Source organism: Phaethon aethereus (genome assembly GCF_964289735.1).
Source record: "Phaethon aethereus genome assembly, chromosome: 5".
NCBI lineage: Eukaryota > Metazoa > Chordata > Aves > Phaethontiformes > Phaethontidae > Phaethon > Phaethon aethereus.
Genome location: NC_138579.1, coordinates 71,829,889 through 71,847,643, shown reverse-complemented (window position 1 = coordinate 71,847,643; position 17,755 = coordinate 71,829,889). Strand labels below are relative to the sequence as shown.

Genomic DNA, 17,755 nt, shown 5'->3' with positions numbered 1-17,755 from the left:
CATCTTCCCCATCGCTGCTGTCAGCGGGGTTGATTGGCCCAGTCGCTCCTGGAGTGCCGCTAGCTGCCCGGGCCATAGGGTTCTGCAGGCAGCTTGAGGAAATGTGCAATTGGTGCAAAGCCACATCTTCACACACCTGCATTCTCACTTGCAGAAACCACAGCCATCGATCTCAAGTCAGCCATCAGGAAGCATCATCCCACCACGGTGGGGGAAAGCAGAGACACAGACACTGATAGAGTGTTTATTGCAACAGGATTTTATTCAATATTCTCATTTGTACAAAAGAAAAAAAGGGTTAAAATTGTAAATATGCTGCATGCTAAGAAAACAAACTGATACCCCATGTTGTCATAAAACACATTTCTTTGCATTCTCAGTTTGTGAAGTTGCAAGAAGGGCCACAGGTAGATTTGGTCCCAGGAGGGGAATGCCAAACTGCTGAGCTCGTGCGCTTGAAGTATCGAGGCTTGCTCTTGCCAAAAATATCCTCCAGCTTCGGGCTTAGAATCAGCCCAAAGAGTTGGTCGACATTCACTGGGTGATAGTATTGGTGTAAAATGGCTTGATTAAGCTGAAACCCTATGGAAACAACCGTATCAGAGATGCAGGCTCACTATAAATGAGTTTTCAGTGCTCTGCTTAAGGTGCCCTTCCCCTTAGGGCCTGCAGGACAATTACTCTTGTTCCACACCTGAAAAACTATCACCTGTACAGCGAGTGTGATGAAGTGTTTTCCTGCTCATTGCAAAGCTTTGAAGCCCACACCCACCATCAGGGTGCCAGCAGCACTGTTTTAAGTTCCTCAGCACACTAGACATACCCCAACCCCGCCACACCTTGGCTCCCCTCAGGAGGACGGGCTGCCTCATTAGCACCATTCTTCCCACACCCTCAGGTCCAAAGACCTGCACGGAGGACTTTAACTTCAGCATGGCAGCACTTGGAAGAAAGCAGCTCCCGTCCCCCTCACCACTCAGGGCCAGCAGCTGCCAGCACTGCTGAAGTCTCATGCGCTCCTGCGCTGCACTTTGGGGAAGCTGAGGTCGCACCAGGTACATCTGGAAAGCTCCAGCTTCCCAGGGAAGGAATTAAAGGAAGCCAAACCGAACTCGGCACCTACCATCAGCCCAGGCAGGGACAGGCTTCCGAGGTTCGTTCTCATCATCTGTGGAGTCATCGCTGTTCAGATCCATCCCATAGTTGTTTTCATTTACCTTCGGGGATCTGGATTCCTTTGTGCCCTTCAGGGGCCCCAAGTAGGACATGGAGATAGACTTCTGAAACCAGGGACAGCATCGATTAGAGCGGGAAGCAGACCTCCCAGCCTGCCAGGAGAGCTTGCCTTGCCAGGGCAGGCCAGCTACCGGACCCACGCAGCCTTTGCAGGCACCTCAGAGCTCTGCCACCAGCAGGATGAGCAGGCTGTGCCGAGGTCCCACCATAGATCCCACAGCAAGGTGCAGTTAAGGCACCCAGGCAGGCCCCTCACGCTGAGCGTAAGCCATGAGTTAAGAGGTGAGCTCCCAACACCACATGCTGAGCAAGGAACTTCACTGCAAAGGGAAGGCAGCCAGAAACAAGAGCCAACAGCTGAATTCCTAAAGCAGATGCATCATTCACACTCATTTTCATCCCCAGTTCAAAACAGGGGAGCCAAGAAGGTCACCTACCCGTGTATGGGAAGCCTGTGATCTGCACGTTAACTGGAACATTTATAATATTCCTACCTGACAGGTAACTTGAGTAGAGATTTTCAGTAAAACCCAGAAATGCTCAAATCCTTTTGGCCTTTTTTAACTGAACTTTGCTTTGAAGCCATGCCCCCCAATAGCCAAGCTGTAGCATGGGACTGCGTACTGCAGCCAGGACTGCAAAGCGCGGAGCTGAAACAGCCACTTGCCTGCCCTGCGGCTTCCTAGCTGCTGGAAGAACCTGTCAGTACCCGGCAGGAAAGCGCCAGGGCTCCATTTCAGATTGAAGCTGCAGGTCAAAACAGCGCAAGCCAAAGCTCGGAGGCAGCTCCTGGCTTTGAGGTGAGGCGCAGGGATGACCAGGAGACCTGGCAGTCGCATGTAGCACAGGAGTACCTAGAGGTGCTGGCCAGAGGACAAACCAGGAAGGCAGGCCTAACCCTGCAGGGCTCTCTGCAGCAAGGGAATGCAGAAGTATGCACACATCTGTACAAATACAAAACCTGTGGCTGTGCTCAGTGACTTGATAGCTACTTCTAACCTTTTCCCCCCATGGAAAAGCCTTGGAAGAACACACCACATATGTCTAAGCCCTTGGCTTTTGCACACACGGCTCCCCCACGCGAGGCCTTTCACATTCGTGGCAGATCTGGTTTTCATTCCCTGGAGCTCTGACAAAAGTCGCAGCGCAGAGAAGCCCAGCAGGAGGAAGAGGAGCCAGCCAGCTTCAGGACAGGAGAGTTTACCTCCCGACTCCAGCGGCTTTTCCCCACCACTCCAGCTACCCGGTGGAAGCAGCCCCGGTTGAAAGCGGCCCTCGGAGCCCCCGGGAGCTGCCCCGCAGGCCGGCACCACGCTGCTGCGGGCTGCGCTGGCGCCCCGCGGCGTGCTGCCATCCCACGGCCGCTCCCAACGGCTCTCCGGGGCAAGGCTGGCTCCTCCGCCCAAGGCAAGGCTGGTTCTCCTTCGGCTTCCCCCGTGCTCAGCGCTCAGCCAAGCACCTGGGAAGACATCCCCGTGCTCTGCATGGACACCTGTTAAACCCCAGCAGCCTACGCTTGAGGATTTTGTTTCCTGCTCCATCACGGATGGATAATAAATTTGCAGGCTGGCTCCAAACCACGGGAGCCAATTGGACACTGCAGACTCATTTTATTTGAGAGCTCTGCTGGAACCAGGACTCACCTTTACAGTTTTGCTCAGCCATGTGCCAGAGGCAGCAGTCAATGTTTCTGGCTGCTTGATTTTTTTCTCCTCTCCCAGCTGCTGCTGAGGCCCCTGCAGACCATCTTCCTCCTGTTAAGATGCAAGAATTAAGTCGTTCTTCATTCATGTTCACTGAACCAAAACAACCAGACTGTCTCTGGAACTGAGCCACATTTTCAGAAGCCCTTGCAAAAAAAATCCTCAGTCCCTCTGTGTTTTTCTGCAGAAAAAAGCCAAACTCAAGACTCAAAGATAAAACAATTCCTGTCTTTGCTCAGATCCAGATCAACAAGGTCTCTAGAGCCCATGCTCACCTTTACCACTTTGAGCCAGGGGTTAGAAGCCACGGCAACGGATTCTGGTTGCTCGGCTCTCCTCTCCTGCCCAGGCTGTTGGTGTGGCACTTTTGGGCTCTCCTCCTAATAAAGAGAAACAATTTTCACTGCTTAAACTCCTTTTCAACCCAAACCACTTTATCCAGGAGTTTCTTCTCCCATACTACTCAGTAGGGAAGAGCTAACAGGAGGGCAAGAGCTGCAGGCACTTTGAATTCTGTTCAGCTTCTCTCTTATCTGGAGGAGCTTTGTGTGGCTCACTGCAGCCCAGTTGCTGGCCACATACGAAGAATTTAGACCTTCATTAAAATTACATAGCACAAACAGGAGTTTGAATGTCACAGACCTAGTGAGTAAGAGCAGCAAAAGCAAATACAGAAGCATGAATTTATCCTTAAGAGGAGTAGCATTTAGGGGTTTGATTTTTACTAATGAAGAACGCAGAAAAAAGAATGATGTTAAAAGTAGAAAGAGTGGAAAGAAAATGTTACTGTGATATTTTGAGACAAACAGCCTTGACTTCAAGCCATAACATTATTTGTATAAATGCAAGTGACGTTACACGAAGCCGTATGATACCTGAAGTTTGTTACGGGGATCACATCCTCCAAATACAGTGAGTGAACACAGTAGGAAAAAACCAAACCAACCTCTTACTAATTTCCATATTCATTCAAGTATCAGTGAATGCCATTTGGAGGTGCTCTTCAAAGTGCCGTTGTACGGCTATCACCCACCTTGTGATGGGGCTGAGAAGGCTCACCTGCTAATAATGAAACCATCAACCCCAACTTTAGCAACAGAGTTGGCTTATTCTTGCACAAGCCCCAACTCTTTACAGTAAGATGTTCGGCTCATCATTGGTTTTATTGTATTTGTTCCTCTAAATAACATAATAGTGAATGCTAAAACCTTAAACAGTAACACTGCACTTGGAAAACAAGTCTGATCTTAAAATAAGTCTGTGTATCCTATGCCTCACTAGTTTACAACAGAGAAGTTGTTCCAAGACCACTTCAACTCCCCACCTTTATGTTTTTTCCAGTAAACACTGATGACTCCAGCTGTGGTTGGGGGGCCTTCTCCTTCCCTCGGTGTTTGTGACCCCTGGGGGAAAAAAAACCTACAGTTTAGTCAGAGGAAAGCATGTCTGCCTGCCTGCCCCAAGCATTCTTACAGCCTCCTGCTTCAGCACCCCACACCTTTGGGACAGCCTGACACTCACATCAGTCTACCAATTTCAGCAATACTATTTATATTTACTGCTTCACCATGCCTATTGCCAAGTCCTCTCCTCCAGGACAGAAACAAGCTAATACCTCTCCTTCACTTGTTCCACTTGTTGCTGCTCTACAAGATTTTTCAGTTCCAAGACTTTCTTTCCTTTTTCTTTCACTTCATCCTCTCTCCTTTTCTGCAGTTGTTCTTGCTGCTCAAATTCATCTTCCTCCTGAAGAAGAAAGAAAACCCTTACAACACTCCAGCTGAGGTGGGGAAAGATGGGAGGATATGAAGCAAATGCTTTGAGACAACCTGTGCTTGTTGTATCTCATTCTTACTTTCCACAGCCTGCCTACCAGTTGGGCGGTATCTCCCTTCTGTCCCCACAGGCATCCTTCTGTTCAAACCCAACATTGACTGTCTAAAGAGAAATCTTGCAGCATGGACCCCAAAATCCTTGCAGCAGGGGAGGCAGTAACCCCTCCCTGTCCCAGCAGTCAGAACAACACATGGGTTCCCGGCTACTCCTTTCCTTTTTAACATGCAGAAGGGACCTAGAGTTGCTCTTACCACCCTCAGTGCTTTCTGCTTCCGTGCATCAGCTTCCCCATGCTTCTTCGACAGGTTTTTCTTGCTCCGCTCCTCTGCCACCTTCTCTTCCCGCACTTGTGAGGGGTGCACCTGAGAAAGCCACAGGTGTCTGCTCCACTGCCCCCAAGGACAGACCTCACAGCCTTGTCCAGATGGCGGACGGGAACTGCTTCTCGAGTCTGAAGCCTGCAATATTCCAGGTCCTAACGAGACCAAGAACCCAGGCATATGTGCATTGGATCTAGCACCAGCGTCATGCAGCAAGTCCACCACTAACTATAAGCCATATGAAGAGACACCCATCACTCGGCGTGACAGAAAAAAGGAGCGCAGAGACCATTACACAACCACAAAATACATGCTTCCATCTTGCAAGTGATTCTCTGCAGAACAAGGGGATCTAGCATCTGGTTTCTGCTTCGCCTGCAGTGTTGCTGTCGACTAACTGAACTGCAGTATGAACTGGGGACATGAAAGCTGACTGAGCCCCTGAGACACGCTTCCTTCACCTGAGCTTGTCTGTTCCAGCAGGAACACTAGCACATCCACAGCAGCAAAGGAGGGCTGTGTATACTTTTGTCTGCTCCGGTTTTGGGAAAGGCTGAAAGGAGCAGGATTCCTTTATTTTCTAAGGCTGACCCTTTCCAAAGGTCTCTTTAGTCCACCTCCCAAAAATGAGCAACCATCCTTCTCCCAAAGGCTGCTAGGGCTCCGGGTCGGTCAGGCACAGCCTCCCTCAATCCTGCAGAACCTGCACGGTTGTACAAAAGCAGCAACACTGTCTGCACGCAGCCATCAACAGCCCATCCTAGCACGCTCTTCATCTTACACCCGTCCTCAGAAGAGGGCCAGACAAGGCTTTAAGAAACAGACACGATACAAATATGCAGGCAGACACGTCTACCAGTCATGAGCATCCCTTGCATGCTTGGTAGCTATTCTTTCCCACCACGTTTTTGCAACTGCCTGCAAGCACCGTGGCGTCGCTGTCTGTAAAGTTTTGTGCAAACAGCTCACTGAGCGCACTGTAAGCTGAGTAAGGCTGTCTCATCTGCAGGGCCTGTTCACAGGAGAGTCAAGGGAGGCTGCCACACTCCTTGAACACAGAGCACCATAAACACTGCATGTCCAAACAGGAATGTTTAGAACCACTGCAGAGGTATGGAGAACAAAAGCCTCCTCTTGTTAGACAGAGTTTCAGTGTCTCTGATGCAGAGTTACCCACTACCTGATTAGTCACAGTCAGCAGCAATCCTGCGCTTGCGTGTAGCATGCCAGTGGCCTGTCTGCACCCTCTTGGTCTCACAGCTCACTGAGATAATGTCACCGTACTGAGTGCTCCAAAGCTTGGTCAGCTTTCTTACCTTCTCATCATTCTGTAAAATTTTCTGCTCCATCCTCTTTTTCTTCTCTTCTTCCATTTGTTCCACCCGCTCCCGAGCCTGCAGTGCCTTCCTCAGACGCTCTTCCCTCTTCCTGGGCAGCGTGTGTGCAAGAGGGGCTTGTTAGCTTCATCTGCTCTAGCAGAGAGGATGAGGGGGGAACAGGGACTTTGCCATGGTAATTGGGGAAAACAGTTATTTTCTTGACTTGCTTTGGCTGAGCTTAGCCTCAGCTCACTTCTGGATTAAGTTCAGACACTAGCATTGCACCAATGCAGTCCTTACTGCAGTGAGCCATGAACAGCAGGGCTCCGGCTGCCCAGGCAGTATCACTTGCAAGATGCTCCTTCCAAGTGGGAGGCACAAAGCACGGTACAGCAGTGCTGTCTGCCTGGCAGGGAAGGCCTCCAAGGCAATTCTGTGCTGAACCAGGGAAGGAGCAGGAGGTAAGGGACCCAACTCACTGCTTCATTTCTGCCTGTCGCCGCCTCTTTTCCTCCTCCACTTTCTTTTTCCTCTGTTCCTCAGCCTCCTGCTTCTTCCTCAGGCTTTCCAGTCTCTGCCGCTCCTTCTCCTGCAGGGAGATTAGTTCAGACTGTACCAGTTGCTGGGGCCTGTTTCTACCCTCAGGCTGCTTGTGCACAGGCAGCTAGAGGCTAGGCAGCCTGCTAAACAAAGAAGTCACAGTCATGTTCACCCACACACCGGGATGGGAAGTGAATAGCAGGGAAGAAACAGCGTGGTTGGGCAACACTGCTTATTCAACTAATAAGAACAGAAGAGTCACAGGTATAGGAGGGAAACACCTCAATCCTTCAGCTATAGAGAATGCATTTAGGCAAGGAACAGCGCACTCCTGCTGCAGGTGACCACTTGTAGGAAATGCTCCTCACCTGGGACAGTTTTACCTACACCAGCAGCTGGCAGAATGGGCAAGAAGGAGCACAGTTTCTCAGCAGTTCCCAGCCCCAGCAGAACACAGTTGCAAAGAGATCCTGCCACCTCACCACTGGTGTGGCCAGTTTACTTATTTGGACAGAGCTGCATGGATGCCAGTGTGGGGAAAGAGCTGTCAGTGCCCGTGACGCAAGAAGCACAGCCGTTATAATCCTCCAGCCCCCACCGTTAAGGGTGTCATCACTTACAACAAAGTCTCCCTGTAGAGGAGAAAAGACATTAAAAAAATGATTAAGGGTTTGGAAGTAACACTAGAACCCCCCTCAACAGCACATGCACCCTGATCTTAGCTCCTTACCATATGTGGTAGGGAACCCATTGCCTGACCCACACTGCTTGTCTTTCAGCCCTGCAGCAGCCAATTATGTGACACACAAGGGCAGATTCCCACTGCAAAGAGAAAAGCTTCCCACTTTCCCACAGTTCAACAGTCCCGGAATATAAAATGTTTCTCTGACTACAAATAGAGCAGCTGAGATGTCTCTGCATCTGAGGAAGGTTCGAGGATTGGTTGGATAAAAACCCCCAGCCAATAACAGCATGTGTGGACAGGCGATGCAAGGCAACAGCAACCAGTTTCCCTTTTCTGGGAAGGCCGAAGTAGGATCGTGGGGCCAGTTTGCTGCGAGGATCTGCATTGATTCACGGTAGCAGACAGAACTAGGAATATGTTTATGCTTTTCTAAGCAAACAGTCCCTCCTGCCACTCCCCTGAACTTGATCTCCTCCTCCAGCCCTGTGAGGAAAGGTGGGGCTCTGACACACCTTAAGATCGGGTCGGGTGGGAGTATTGCGTTTGATGAAGTTCTTTACAACAGCCCCACGTCCTGTGGGCCCCGGACTGGCAAGCAGCTGGTTTCGTTGCACAGCCTGCAGGAAGTTTTTCAATGGCCTAACAACCTAAGAGGAGAAGATGGAGGGAAATCAGTACCTGCCGGGGAAAGGGAAGAAAGAAGGGCCGTGGCACCCACTTACCCTGCTAGCTGGAGAGGAAGAAGGTGGAGTCTGGTTTGCTGAATCCTTGTGCTTGTCATCCAAAGGGGAAAGGGTATCACCCCCTGGCTGCTGCCCATTCCATATAACACCCATTGCTTGTTTATAGCTTCTCATCCTGCTGGCATTACAAAGAGGCACATTCGGTGACCACTAGGCTCCCCAATCTCCCCAGAAGCATTTACTTGCTGTTACACGCTTCCCTCTGCTTGCTCGCTGCCACCAGAGCACATGGGACTCCTATGAACTCATTCGACCCTGTGGCAGGCGCACCATCCAGTCATGAACGAGTGCAGGGAAGACACGCAACAGCTTGGTAGGGGAACACCCGAGTTCCACAGCAGTAATGTACAACATCATGCTCACCCTCCGCTCTGAGTCCCAGCGAGCAAGAAGTCTTTGTTCTACCTGGTATTAACGGCACAAGACAGACATAAGCCTTGCGTGTCTGTAACTAGCCAGCCCAGCTCACCTCCCTGGCAGGGTTTCACGTGCTTTATAAATACTTTGGACATTCACAGATTTACCTGTGTCAGAAATGACTTCACTTGCATCCCCTAATTCCAGGGAAAAAAGAGGGGGAACAGCTTCACTGCACAATCAGGATGCAATCCAGCAGCAGCCCTGAGGAAGGCTGCAGATCCTGATCCATCATATGGTGCTAAGCATCCACGTGAGAGCAGAGGTTACTGTTATTCTCCTTCCCATCCACTACCCGCAGCAAATTCACCCCAGCAAAACCAGGACAGGAGACTGAGGGCAAAGCTAAGAGCAGCCAAAATCTCACGTGAAACACGAGTAATACAAGCAGTGAGGAAACAAGTCAGGTATTCCAGACACTTGCACAAGATAAAAATAAGTAGGTCAGTCACATCACGTTGCCTTCTGAAACTACTCCTGGACCAGCCCTTTATGAGCCACTTGGTCACATCTAAGCTCTGAGTTAACTGTGCTATTAGTCACCTTTGCTGTTTGTGCATAAACTCATGTGTCTGCTTCCCAAGCCAGACCTGGGTCCCAGACCCAAACAAGGCTCAAGAAGTCACACAGAACCCCCAGGAGACAAGATTTGGACAGAGAAGATTTCAAAACTACATCGGAGGGGGGAGGAAGTAGGGAAAAAAACACCCAAAGCTTTTTACACAAATTATTTAAGAGGCCAGGCCCAAGCCCTTCCAGACCACTGGCTCATTCGTCCTCCTTGCAAATGTCTCATACCAGATGTGTGAGGGATTCTCCTGGGACTTGGCACAGTGAGGTTTCTCCTGGTTCTCGTTCTGGTATTCACTGTTTGGATTTACACAGCTTCCTGTGAAGAAACCTGTAGTTAGCACTATTTGTAAGGCATCCTGCAGGGCTCCGATTCTCATTTCCAGCTCTCATGTGCTCAGAGCCCTGTGGCACATAACCAAACAGAGAAACCAGAAGCCTGGACGACTACCTGGAATACCAGTGTTTTATACGCACCCTGTGAAGCATGCTGTAGTACATATGCTGTACAGACCCTCTTGAACTGGCACAACCCGTCTCACCAAAAGGCCTCCAGCTACTCTTCCCTCCACTCCAGCTACAGCTGCTTATCAGATCTTACAGTTCCCACAGGGGATAAACAAAAAGCCTGAATCTCTCCATCTCCTTGCTTTGAGGCACAGTAAATAAACAGGCCTGGAAATCCTCACATAACTAGACCAGAGAAAAGGGATGTCAAGGCGCTTTAACAGAACATTATGGTACGTGGAAGATTCCAGCAATCTCCTTTTAAAGTGTGCCCACTTACTCATTATGCAGATTGAAGCTGGACAGGACAGCATTGGTCTCAAGGCTTGGACACACCTACAAGATGTCCTTGCTTATCTAATTGCATGTCTTACCTCTTCAGAGGATCAAAAGTTTACCTGAAAAATTACCTTGACTGGTCAGAGGTGGTTTTGTTTCAACACAAATCCCAGATTTTCCACAAACCCTTATGTTGACTCCCTGGTCTGTGTGTCTTTGGGGCTTCATGCAAGAAAAGCAAGACCAACTTGAAGTTACCTTCACTGTTCCCTGCCTGCTGCTCGGGCGGAGATAAGTGCTGTGCAGGAGGGCTGGCAGCTTGTATACTTTTGCTTGAAAGGAGGACATCTTCAGGAGTCTGCAGGAAAAGGTAACAAACATTCTCTTAGCACAGCTGCTCCAATGACCAAGGCTACCAGGGACCTGCTGCCCAAGAGCCAGTCATTTCTACCTGCAATGCAACTGCTAGGCTAGGGTCTGCTCCTTTCAGCCAGAACTGTGCTGCATGGGTGCTGACTGCCACCAGGAGCAGTATTCAGCTACTGAATACTACATTCACCACCATTTCAGTAACAAGGGGTCTGCTCGTGAAACACCAGCCTCTGCAGGAGGGACAGTCGCCCAGCACTTCTCAACCAGAGCAGGAGCTGTACTGAACCTGGACTCCAAAGTCAAAGTGCCTTAGGAATGACAGGCAGCTTCTACATGCCAATTTTCAAACTACAGATATTCCAGTGCTGAAAGACAAGTCCCTGTGAAGTGTTTTAGGTTACAAGATCATTAGGCACTTTAAGTACCATTATGATATATTCTCAGGAGGACAAGCAGAAAAAGTCACTGCAGCACAGCATCTTAGCATGCTACGAGGCTGCCTTCCTCATAGCACGTGCTTTCCCCGACCTGCTAAGCTACCACCAGCTACCACCACCACCACCCAGAGCAGAGCCACCCGCCCATTCCCGCTGCCACTGATGCTTCCTGACAGCACCAGGGAACTGTTGTGAAGCAGAGCCCACTCCTGTCTCTGCTGGGATAGTTTTCACCTCAGCTGTTTCGCAGCACAACCACACAAGAAGTTTTTGCCAGCTCAGAGGAGGGGATGTCTTGCTAGCATGTTCTTGTCCTGCTAGTACCGCAGGCTTATGCTAGCTTGTTGTGTACAGAGCCTCAGCAGCCAAGGGAAGCACGCTAACTTGGATTGCCCTACTCAATTTTGTAACTCCGACCAGCCATGCAACAGAGACAGGCTAAGAATACACACATTCAATTGCCATGCCCATCTGACAGGCAAAAGCTTGCTAACTCCTGGGAACCTGGCCAAGCACCTCCAAAAACTCCATCTTGAAGAGGCCTTATCAAGGCATAAAACGTCTCTGCCACCAGGAGCCAGAGCGCCAGCCGGCTTAACCAGCTGCCTAAGCATCAGAAGGGCAGCACCGTCCAACTCAGCAGCACCTTCGCTGAGCTTGAAGGGGCCTGACAGAACGATCCCTTGGCCACATTCCCTGCTTCCAGTGGCAGCACTCACAAAAAGGTATCAACTCAGGCAAGATCATGTCCAGACAGATAGTTTGTAGATTGTTCCTTAGAACTTACCTTTCCACTTGGGGGATTCAGTTCCAGTCCAGGTCTGTAAAAGAAAAGCTATTTTAACTATTTCGACTCTCTGAAGGGTGAGTTACAGGTCATAGAAGTATGATGGAACCAGCGTATGGGACCCTAAGGAAAATGCAGATAAATCTAATACAGCCAGAGGCACAAGCCTGTTCCAGCCAGGCCACACAGAGGTGGAGCTGTAAATTCTTCTGATGGACCATTGCATTGCATTACTGAACACACTGGTAAGCTTCATCCCCTTCTGCAGGGGGACCCAGAGCAGGTAAAAAGGAAGCTCCATGAGCCTCCATGAGGCTGGGTCTTACCTGTAGACCTTTCAGGTCAGACCACAGCTGACTGACCTCCAGCACCACCAGGCGTTTGGAGGCTAGCTACAGCCAGGAATCCCAGGATATAATTCATATGATGCCAGCCAACACCAGGCAGAGCAACTGCTGGCAGCCTCTCAGGCCTTATGGGCGTAGGCTGGACCCCACACTAACAGCGATTAACCTCACTGGGCCCTGAATAAACTTCTGAAAAGGAAGGGCTGTGCCTGAACAGCACAAACTTTGAAATACCAACCAGCCCTAGGTGACATCATCACCTAACATTCCATTACAAAACCAGTCCTATATCTGCAATATAAAAGCAACCCATATAGATTCCTTGCAGGGTTTTCTGTGGTTTCTTCCTGCCCGCTTTACATGGTAGCCTCACCTCGTGCTGCTGGTCACATCATCTTCCACAAAAACCTCCAAGGAGCTTTGACCTGGAGAAGAAAAACATTAGTTGCTCGGGGATTTCATTCTGAGGCTTCCCAACAGCAGCAATGTGTGCGTGGTAGAGCTCAGGTCCCTGTGCAGGCTTTCCTCCCAGGGAACACACTGATTGCTCATCTCAGCTTTCCACACCAGCACTACCACCTCCCTCAAGTGTCACTGACAAACTGGTGTAGGCTGGGAAGGCAGAGATCTGAAGCAGCAGCTCCTCTGCCTGCAGACTGCTCCAGCTGCACAAACATGCTCTTGCCTGTGTCAGAGATAGCATTTCCCAGTCAATTGACTTCAGCTCCTGCCTCCCTACATGGTTTGATGCAGACATGTGGTGGATTTAGGCTGATTTCATTCCCCCCATAACACCATTTATCTGAAAGTGTTATAACAAATGCCTAGATATAGTGTGACTCAAAGCTGACAAAACTAAATACCAAAGGCCTCAGTGCTTTATTAGAAGCCAATCTGACTTCAGAAGCAATGATTTTAGAAAGTCCAAACAGCAAAGCCTTCACAGGAGTAGTGGGAACAGAGGATGTGGAGTTTACTGCTACCAGGAATAGCGTGGATTTATGAATCTTGTTTCCTCCAGTGACTGTGCTATTGGCTTCTCAGTCCATCCAGTCTTCTATCTTCACCCAAAAAGCATTTAAGTTTCTCTGCCAATTTCAGCCAAATTTCAGGGGTGGAGACATTCAGTTCCTATAGATTTTTCTGGGGAGTTGGCAGAAGACCCTGAAATTAAAGCCCCTCCCCAGGGAATGCAATAGTCTCTTCTGATCGGCCATACCATGCACATGGCTAGAACCAGCCAGGCCACATTTTCCCTTTCACTCTTGTTTTTTTTGGTCCATCCACAACCTGTGTAACCCAACCTCCAATGCCTGTGCCTATGCCCCAGCAGATGCTTCCTTCACCTGCTGTAGCAAAACACAGCCGGAGACTTGGTTTGACAGCAGACGAGGACCTGAAGATCACACCCCAAAGAGGTGAGAGCCACAAGGCCTACTGACAAGGAGACTAAGAGGAGCCAGAGCCAGAGTTAATACGGATGAGCAGCTCCACAGCTGCTTACTCCCCACACCAAAGCTGAGAAGCTGGTTTAGTCAAATGAATGCACTCGACAATTGAAAGAAACTTACAGCTCACTCTGCTGGAGGCAGAGGATGATTCTTGTGCCGCTGCCTTCTTTGAAATGGCTCTGCTGATAGATCTCCGGATCATGCTCTCTCTTTTGCTGGCCAGTGAATATTTTTCTGCCAAGGAGGTCCTACGGCTCTTGCGGGGGCCACCCACAAAGCTCTGGCGTCCAGAGCAACGGCGCGTTTTGGATCTCACTGTAGTCATTTTGCTGTCAGAGTCCTGTAAAGGCACCTTTTCGAGGCCTCGAGGAGACTGGTCCCCTTCAAGCATGGCAGGATCTCCATTTCTAGCAGCCTTGGGAGTGGAGGTACTGGCTCTTTTTTTGGGGGCCTCCTCCCTTGCTGTCCGGTCACTGGGGATCACAGTGACAGAAGACACATCATGCAGCTCAGTGGCTGCATCCCCCTTGGGCAACTGCTCCCCTGTAACAGCCCTGCAGGCTGCATCACTGCTGTCGGCACCCTGAGGGCAGTCCTGACAATCTGTCTTTGCCACAGGAACTTCTGCTTCTGCCAGCCACCTCCCGGTCAGTGCTGGGAGCTCGGCTCTAGCACTGGCCTGAGACCTCGCTGCACAGCTGGGCACAGGGAACTCTTCCCCCGGACAGCCAGGGTGCTGGGGGTGCTCTTTGCTGTGGCGCCTTTGGGAACTTGGCTTGGAAGACACTGGCTTGATGCTGCTTCTCCTTCTGGACAACCTTAAATAAAAACAATTTTAAATGAAGTGATGAAGTCTCCCGCTCCCAAATGATTTTGAGAAAAAAGGCAGACCAGTTTTGAAGTGAACCTGCAGGCTTCTTCCCTCCACCATTCCCCCTCACAACCCATCTCTTCTCACCGGTGAAATGCAGCAGCTGTACCTTGAGAGCTCAGAGATGCACTCTGGCAGATTTAGCTGGAGCAATTGCTGCTGACTGCTTTCTGCTGCCTGCAGGGTTTTTTTGCTGGACATTGCCACTGTATACCATAGGCGGGAATGCAGGGCACACACCCTCACTGCAACCATCCCAGCTATCAGCCTGGCATGCTGGGTTGACTCACAAATAAAGGTTCTATCTTGCAGGCACAAACCGCAGCAGCTGAGGTACAAGGACACCCAGTAAGCCACAGCCCCAGGCAGAGCTGACGCCAGACAACTAACTCCACTCTGTTTGCTTTGAGCAAAGGACAGAAAAACACAGCAATGGGAAACACAGCAATGCTGCCATACATGTGGTACCTGACAGCGTAATCCCAAGGAAGGCAACAAAAAAATACCTGTAAAGTTCAGAGTCATAAATTCTTTGAATGACTGTCATTTAAGAGAAAAAATATCAGTACAGCAACTGTCTCTAGCCCTATTGCTTCAGTTAAACCTGACCAACTACACAGAGGCTTGAGGAACTTTGGCAGTGAAATCCTCTTTGCTCCATTGGGTAACTTGCCATGAGAGGATGGAGCCACACACTTGATCAGCAAGTCAAGGAGATCAGGTGGACAAATCCAAAACCAAAGGACAGCTTTGGTCCAGAGAAAGGCAGCCACCAGTGCCAAAGTGACCTGCAGGTAGTCAGATAAAGGGTGGAGATCGGAGTCAAAGACGGAATGGAGAGCTGATGTGGAAGTGTGCAACAGCTAGCAAAGGCAGCCAAGAAAACCCACTGTGGTATAAGAACAAGGTTTTACAGCCCCTGGTGCATGACCGTCAGCAAGCAGTGACTTGTCCTACTGCCAGTATTTGAGTTGATACCCTCTGCCCTCCTTCCAGCCTTGTTCTCTTAATTTCTCATTGTGACCTCTAGCAAGAAGAGGGACTTTTTGCTAGAATTAGCAAAAAAGACTAATAATTGGGAAATGTGTAACTAATGATACACTTAGAAATGGGCTTTAAAATACATACTGAGAAAAACAGAGCAAGGAAAACAACAATGGCCTGACCCTGCAGGATGGAGCACAACGTGCTGAACTGCAGCATGAACTTCCTGTTGACAAATGACCGCCTGGCCAGGCATTTTGTCACATCAGCAGATCTTTCTCAAAACTAAGTTTGAATGAGGAAAAATACATGCAAGACTTGTCTTCTTCAGGGGAGCAACCCAGCTGCTACCTGAAAACTAACAGTGTGTCTTAAGAGCTCTCCCTGTTTAGATCTGCAACATTTCCTTCTCCTGCCCTCCTTCACCACACACACGCATGAACTGCCCACGCTTCTTTACTATTCTTGCTGTTCTCTCCATCCTCCATGTCTAGTTTGTGACAGTCTCTTAATTGTAACTCTTCCTGTCCAACTTCTGTGGGTTTTTCACCACGGTTATAAAAATTTAAGTGCCTTAACGCATAACGCACACTACTGTGTGCCCAGTGACAAAGTTTGGGTCACACTACACCTACTGTCAGCGTGCCTACCCCCAGCTCACAGCATATGCTTCCCTGAAGGGAAGGTTACCTTACTTGCCTTGCCACTGACCACGAGATGAGAGCAGATTCTCTGTCAGCTGCCATGAAGCAGTAACATCAAGGAAGTTAATTAGCATCACAGCCATCCCTGACTACACATGCAATTAAATTATGCCCTATGCTATCCTGCCTTGGCACCTGTTTGCAGGCAACTGTTGTCTACTTAGGTCTAGTTTTAAAAACCTCAAGTGTGGTTGTTTCTAAGCAAGTCACTGGGAATTCCCACTTCAGTTTCAGCACTAATCCCTTTGAACCTTCCTGCCTCCCAGTTCAAACAACAACCATGGACATGCCGCTTCTGCACGTCACTGGTAGCAAGTTCCATTCTCAGCTTCTCTCAGGCACCAGCACAAAGGTTTAAGGAGTGAACACCAGCAGCCTCAGGCCAAAAATTATGCTGAAACAAAATCAAATCAAACAAAAAACAAAACCAAACAGACAAAAAGTTAGATTTTTTTTTTATTACTCTGTTTCTAACCAGAAAAAAAAAAAAAGAAAGTGAAAGAAACCAGCCAATTCTGTCCCAAACTTTCACAAGAATAAAAAGGTTGATTGATCTTGACATGCCCTTTTAAATGTATTTGCTTACTCAGGGAATAGAGCAGCTATTTTATGTTCTTGCGTACATGGAAACAGTTACTACTTTGTTTCACTCTTAAAGGCCGTGCAGCAGAGCCAGAACAAACCAACTCACCTACCTCCTCCTATTTGGTTCCTTATTTTCATCTTTCAGGCAAGAGGACTGCCTTTTCTTGGGACGTCTCCTCTGTGATGGTGTTTTGGGCATTAATGCAGGTTCAGCCCCTAAGTTGCTGTTAAGCAGACAAATGCACAACCCTAAACCAATACTATCCACGAGCTATCCACAAAGTAAGGGTCATTCGTTGAGAAGGACAAGTGCTGGGTGAGAACCAAGCGAGGGAAACATACCAACCGCCTGGCACCAAGGCCCAAACCAAGCTGCTGAACCCATTACTATGTTAAATCACAGTTGCTCAGCCGTGAAACCCAGTGCCCACCAGGCCTTGCACCAGGGCCAGCCCACCAGCAGCTGGGAGCACACATGGTCTTACGCTCACAGGGACTGCAAGCACTTTGAGACCAGCGAGCTCCACTGCTCCACTGGGGGATGGAGCAGTGCCCTTGACGGTGGCCCCTACCTATCCAGCATCCTCATGCCCTGCTCCTCCACCTCCCGCAGCCAGGCCAAGTGCTTGTACTCAGCATCTTGGAGGAACCGGGAAAGCCTCTGCCCGCACAGCTCCAGCAGCCGCGTGGGACCGTCAGCCTCTGCCATGGCCCTGCCTGAAACACAGAGGGAGTACCAGTCTCGCTGGCACCCGGGGACACAGCACCGGTGGGAAGGGGAGGCACCAGGCCTGCTTCCTGCCTGAGAGCAGGGTGTGAGGACAGGCTGGGACTCAGTGCTGCACCCTAGGCAGGCACAGAGATTAAGGCCCCAAATGGCACCCAGGCCTCTCTACCTACTGCCCTCTGAGGTGGAGCAGGCCCACGGAGCCAAGGCCCGCTTCACCACCGCCCCACGGGACCACGGCCTCCTTCACCCACAGCCCGGACAGAGCCCCCACCTCAGCTACCCACACCTCGCCCTCACAAACACAAGCTTCCCCCTCTCGCCCTAAGATCATC

General features: G+C 49.8%; 1 protein-coding gene across 1 annotated transcript; it reads right to left on the bottom strand.

Annotated features, from left to right (window-relative positions):
- Nucleotides 1-376: 376 nt before the first annotated feature.
- On the bottom strand, nucleotides 377-17,402 carry LOC309405475 (inner centromere protein-like; the record flags this gene model as incomplete). Its single annotated transcript, XM_082000244.1, has 17 exons — nucleotides 377-582; nucleotides 1,124-1,280; nucleotides 2,880-2,990; nucleotides 3,215-3,319; nucleotides 4,264-4,342; nucleotides 4,555-4,685; nucleotides 5,027-5,137; nucleotides 6,412-6,523; nucleotides 6,894-7,003; nucleotides 7,575-7,586; nucleotides 8,152-8,286; nucleotides 8,362-8,497; nucleotides 12,472-12,523; nucleotides 13,670-14,367; nucleotides 16,804-16,964; nucleotides 17,036-17,042; nucleotides 17,266-17,402. The coding sequence occupies 17 exons, from the start codon at nucleotides 17,400-17,402 to the stop codon at nucleotides 377-379; spliced, it is 2,460 nt and encodes an 819-aa protein (XP_081856370.1).
- Between the last annotated feature and the right edge of the window lie 353 nt (nucleotides 17,403-17,755).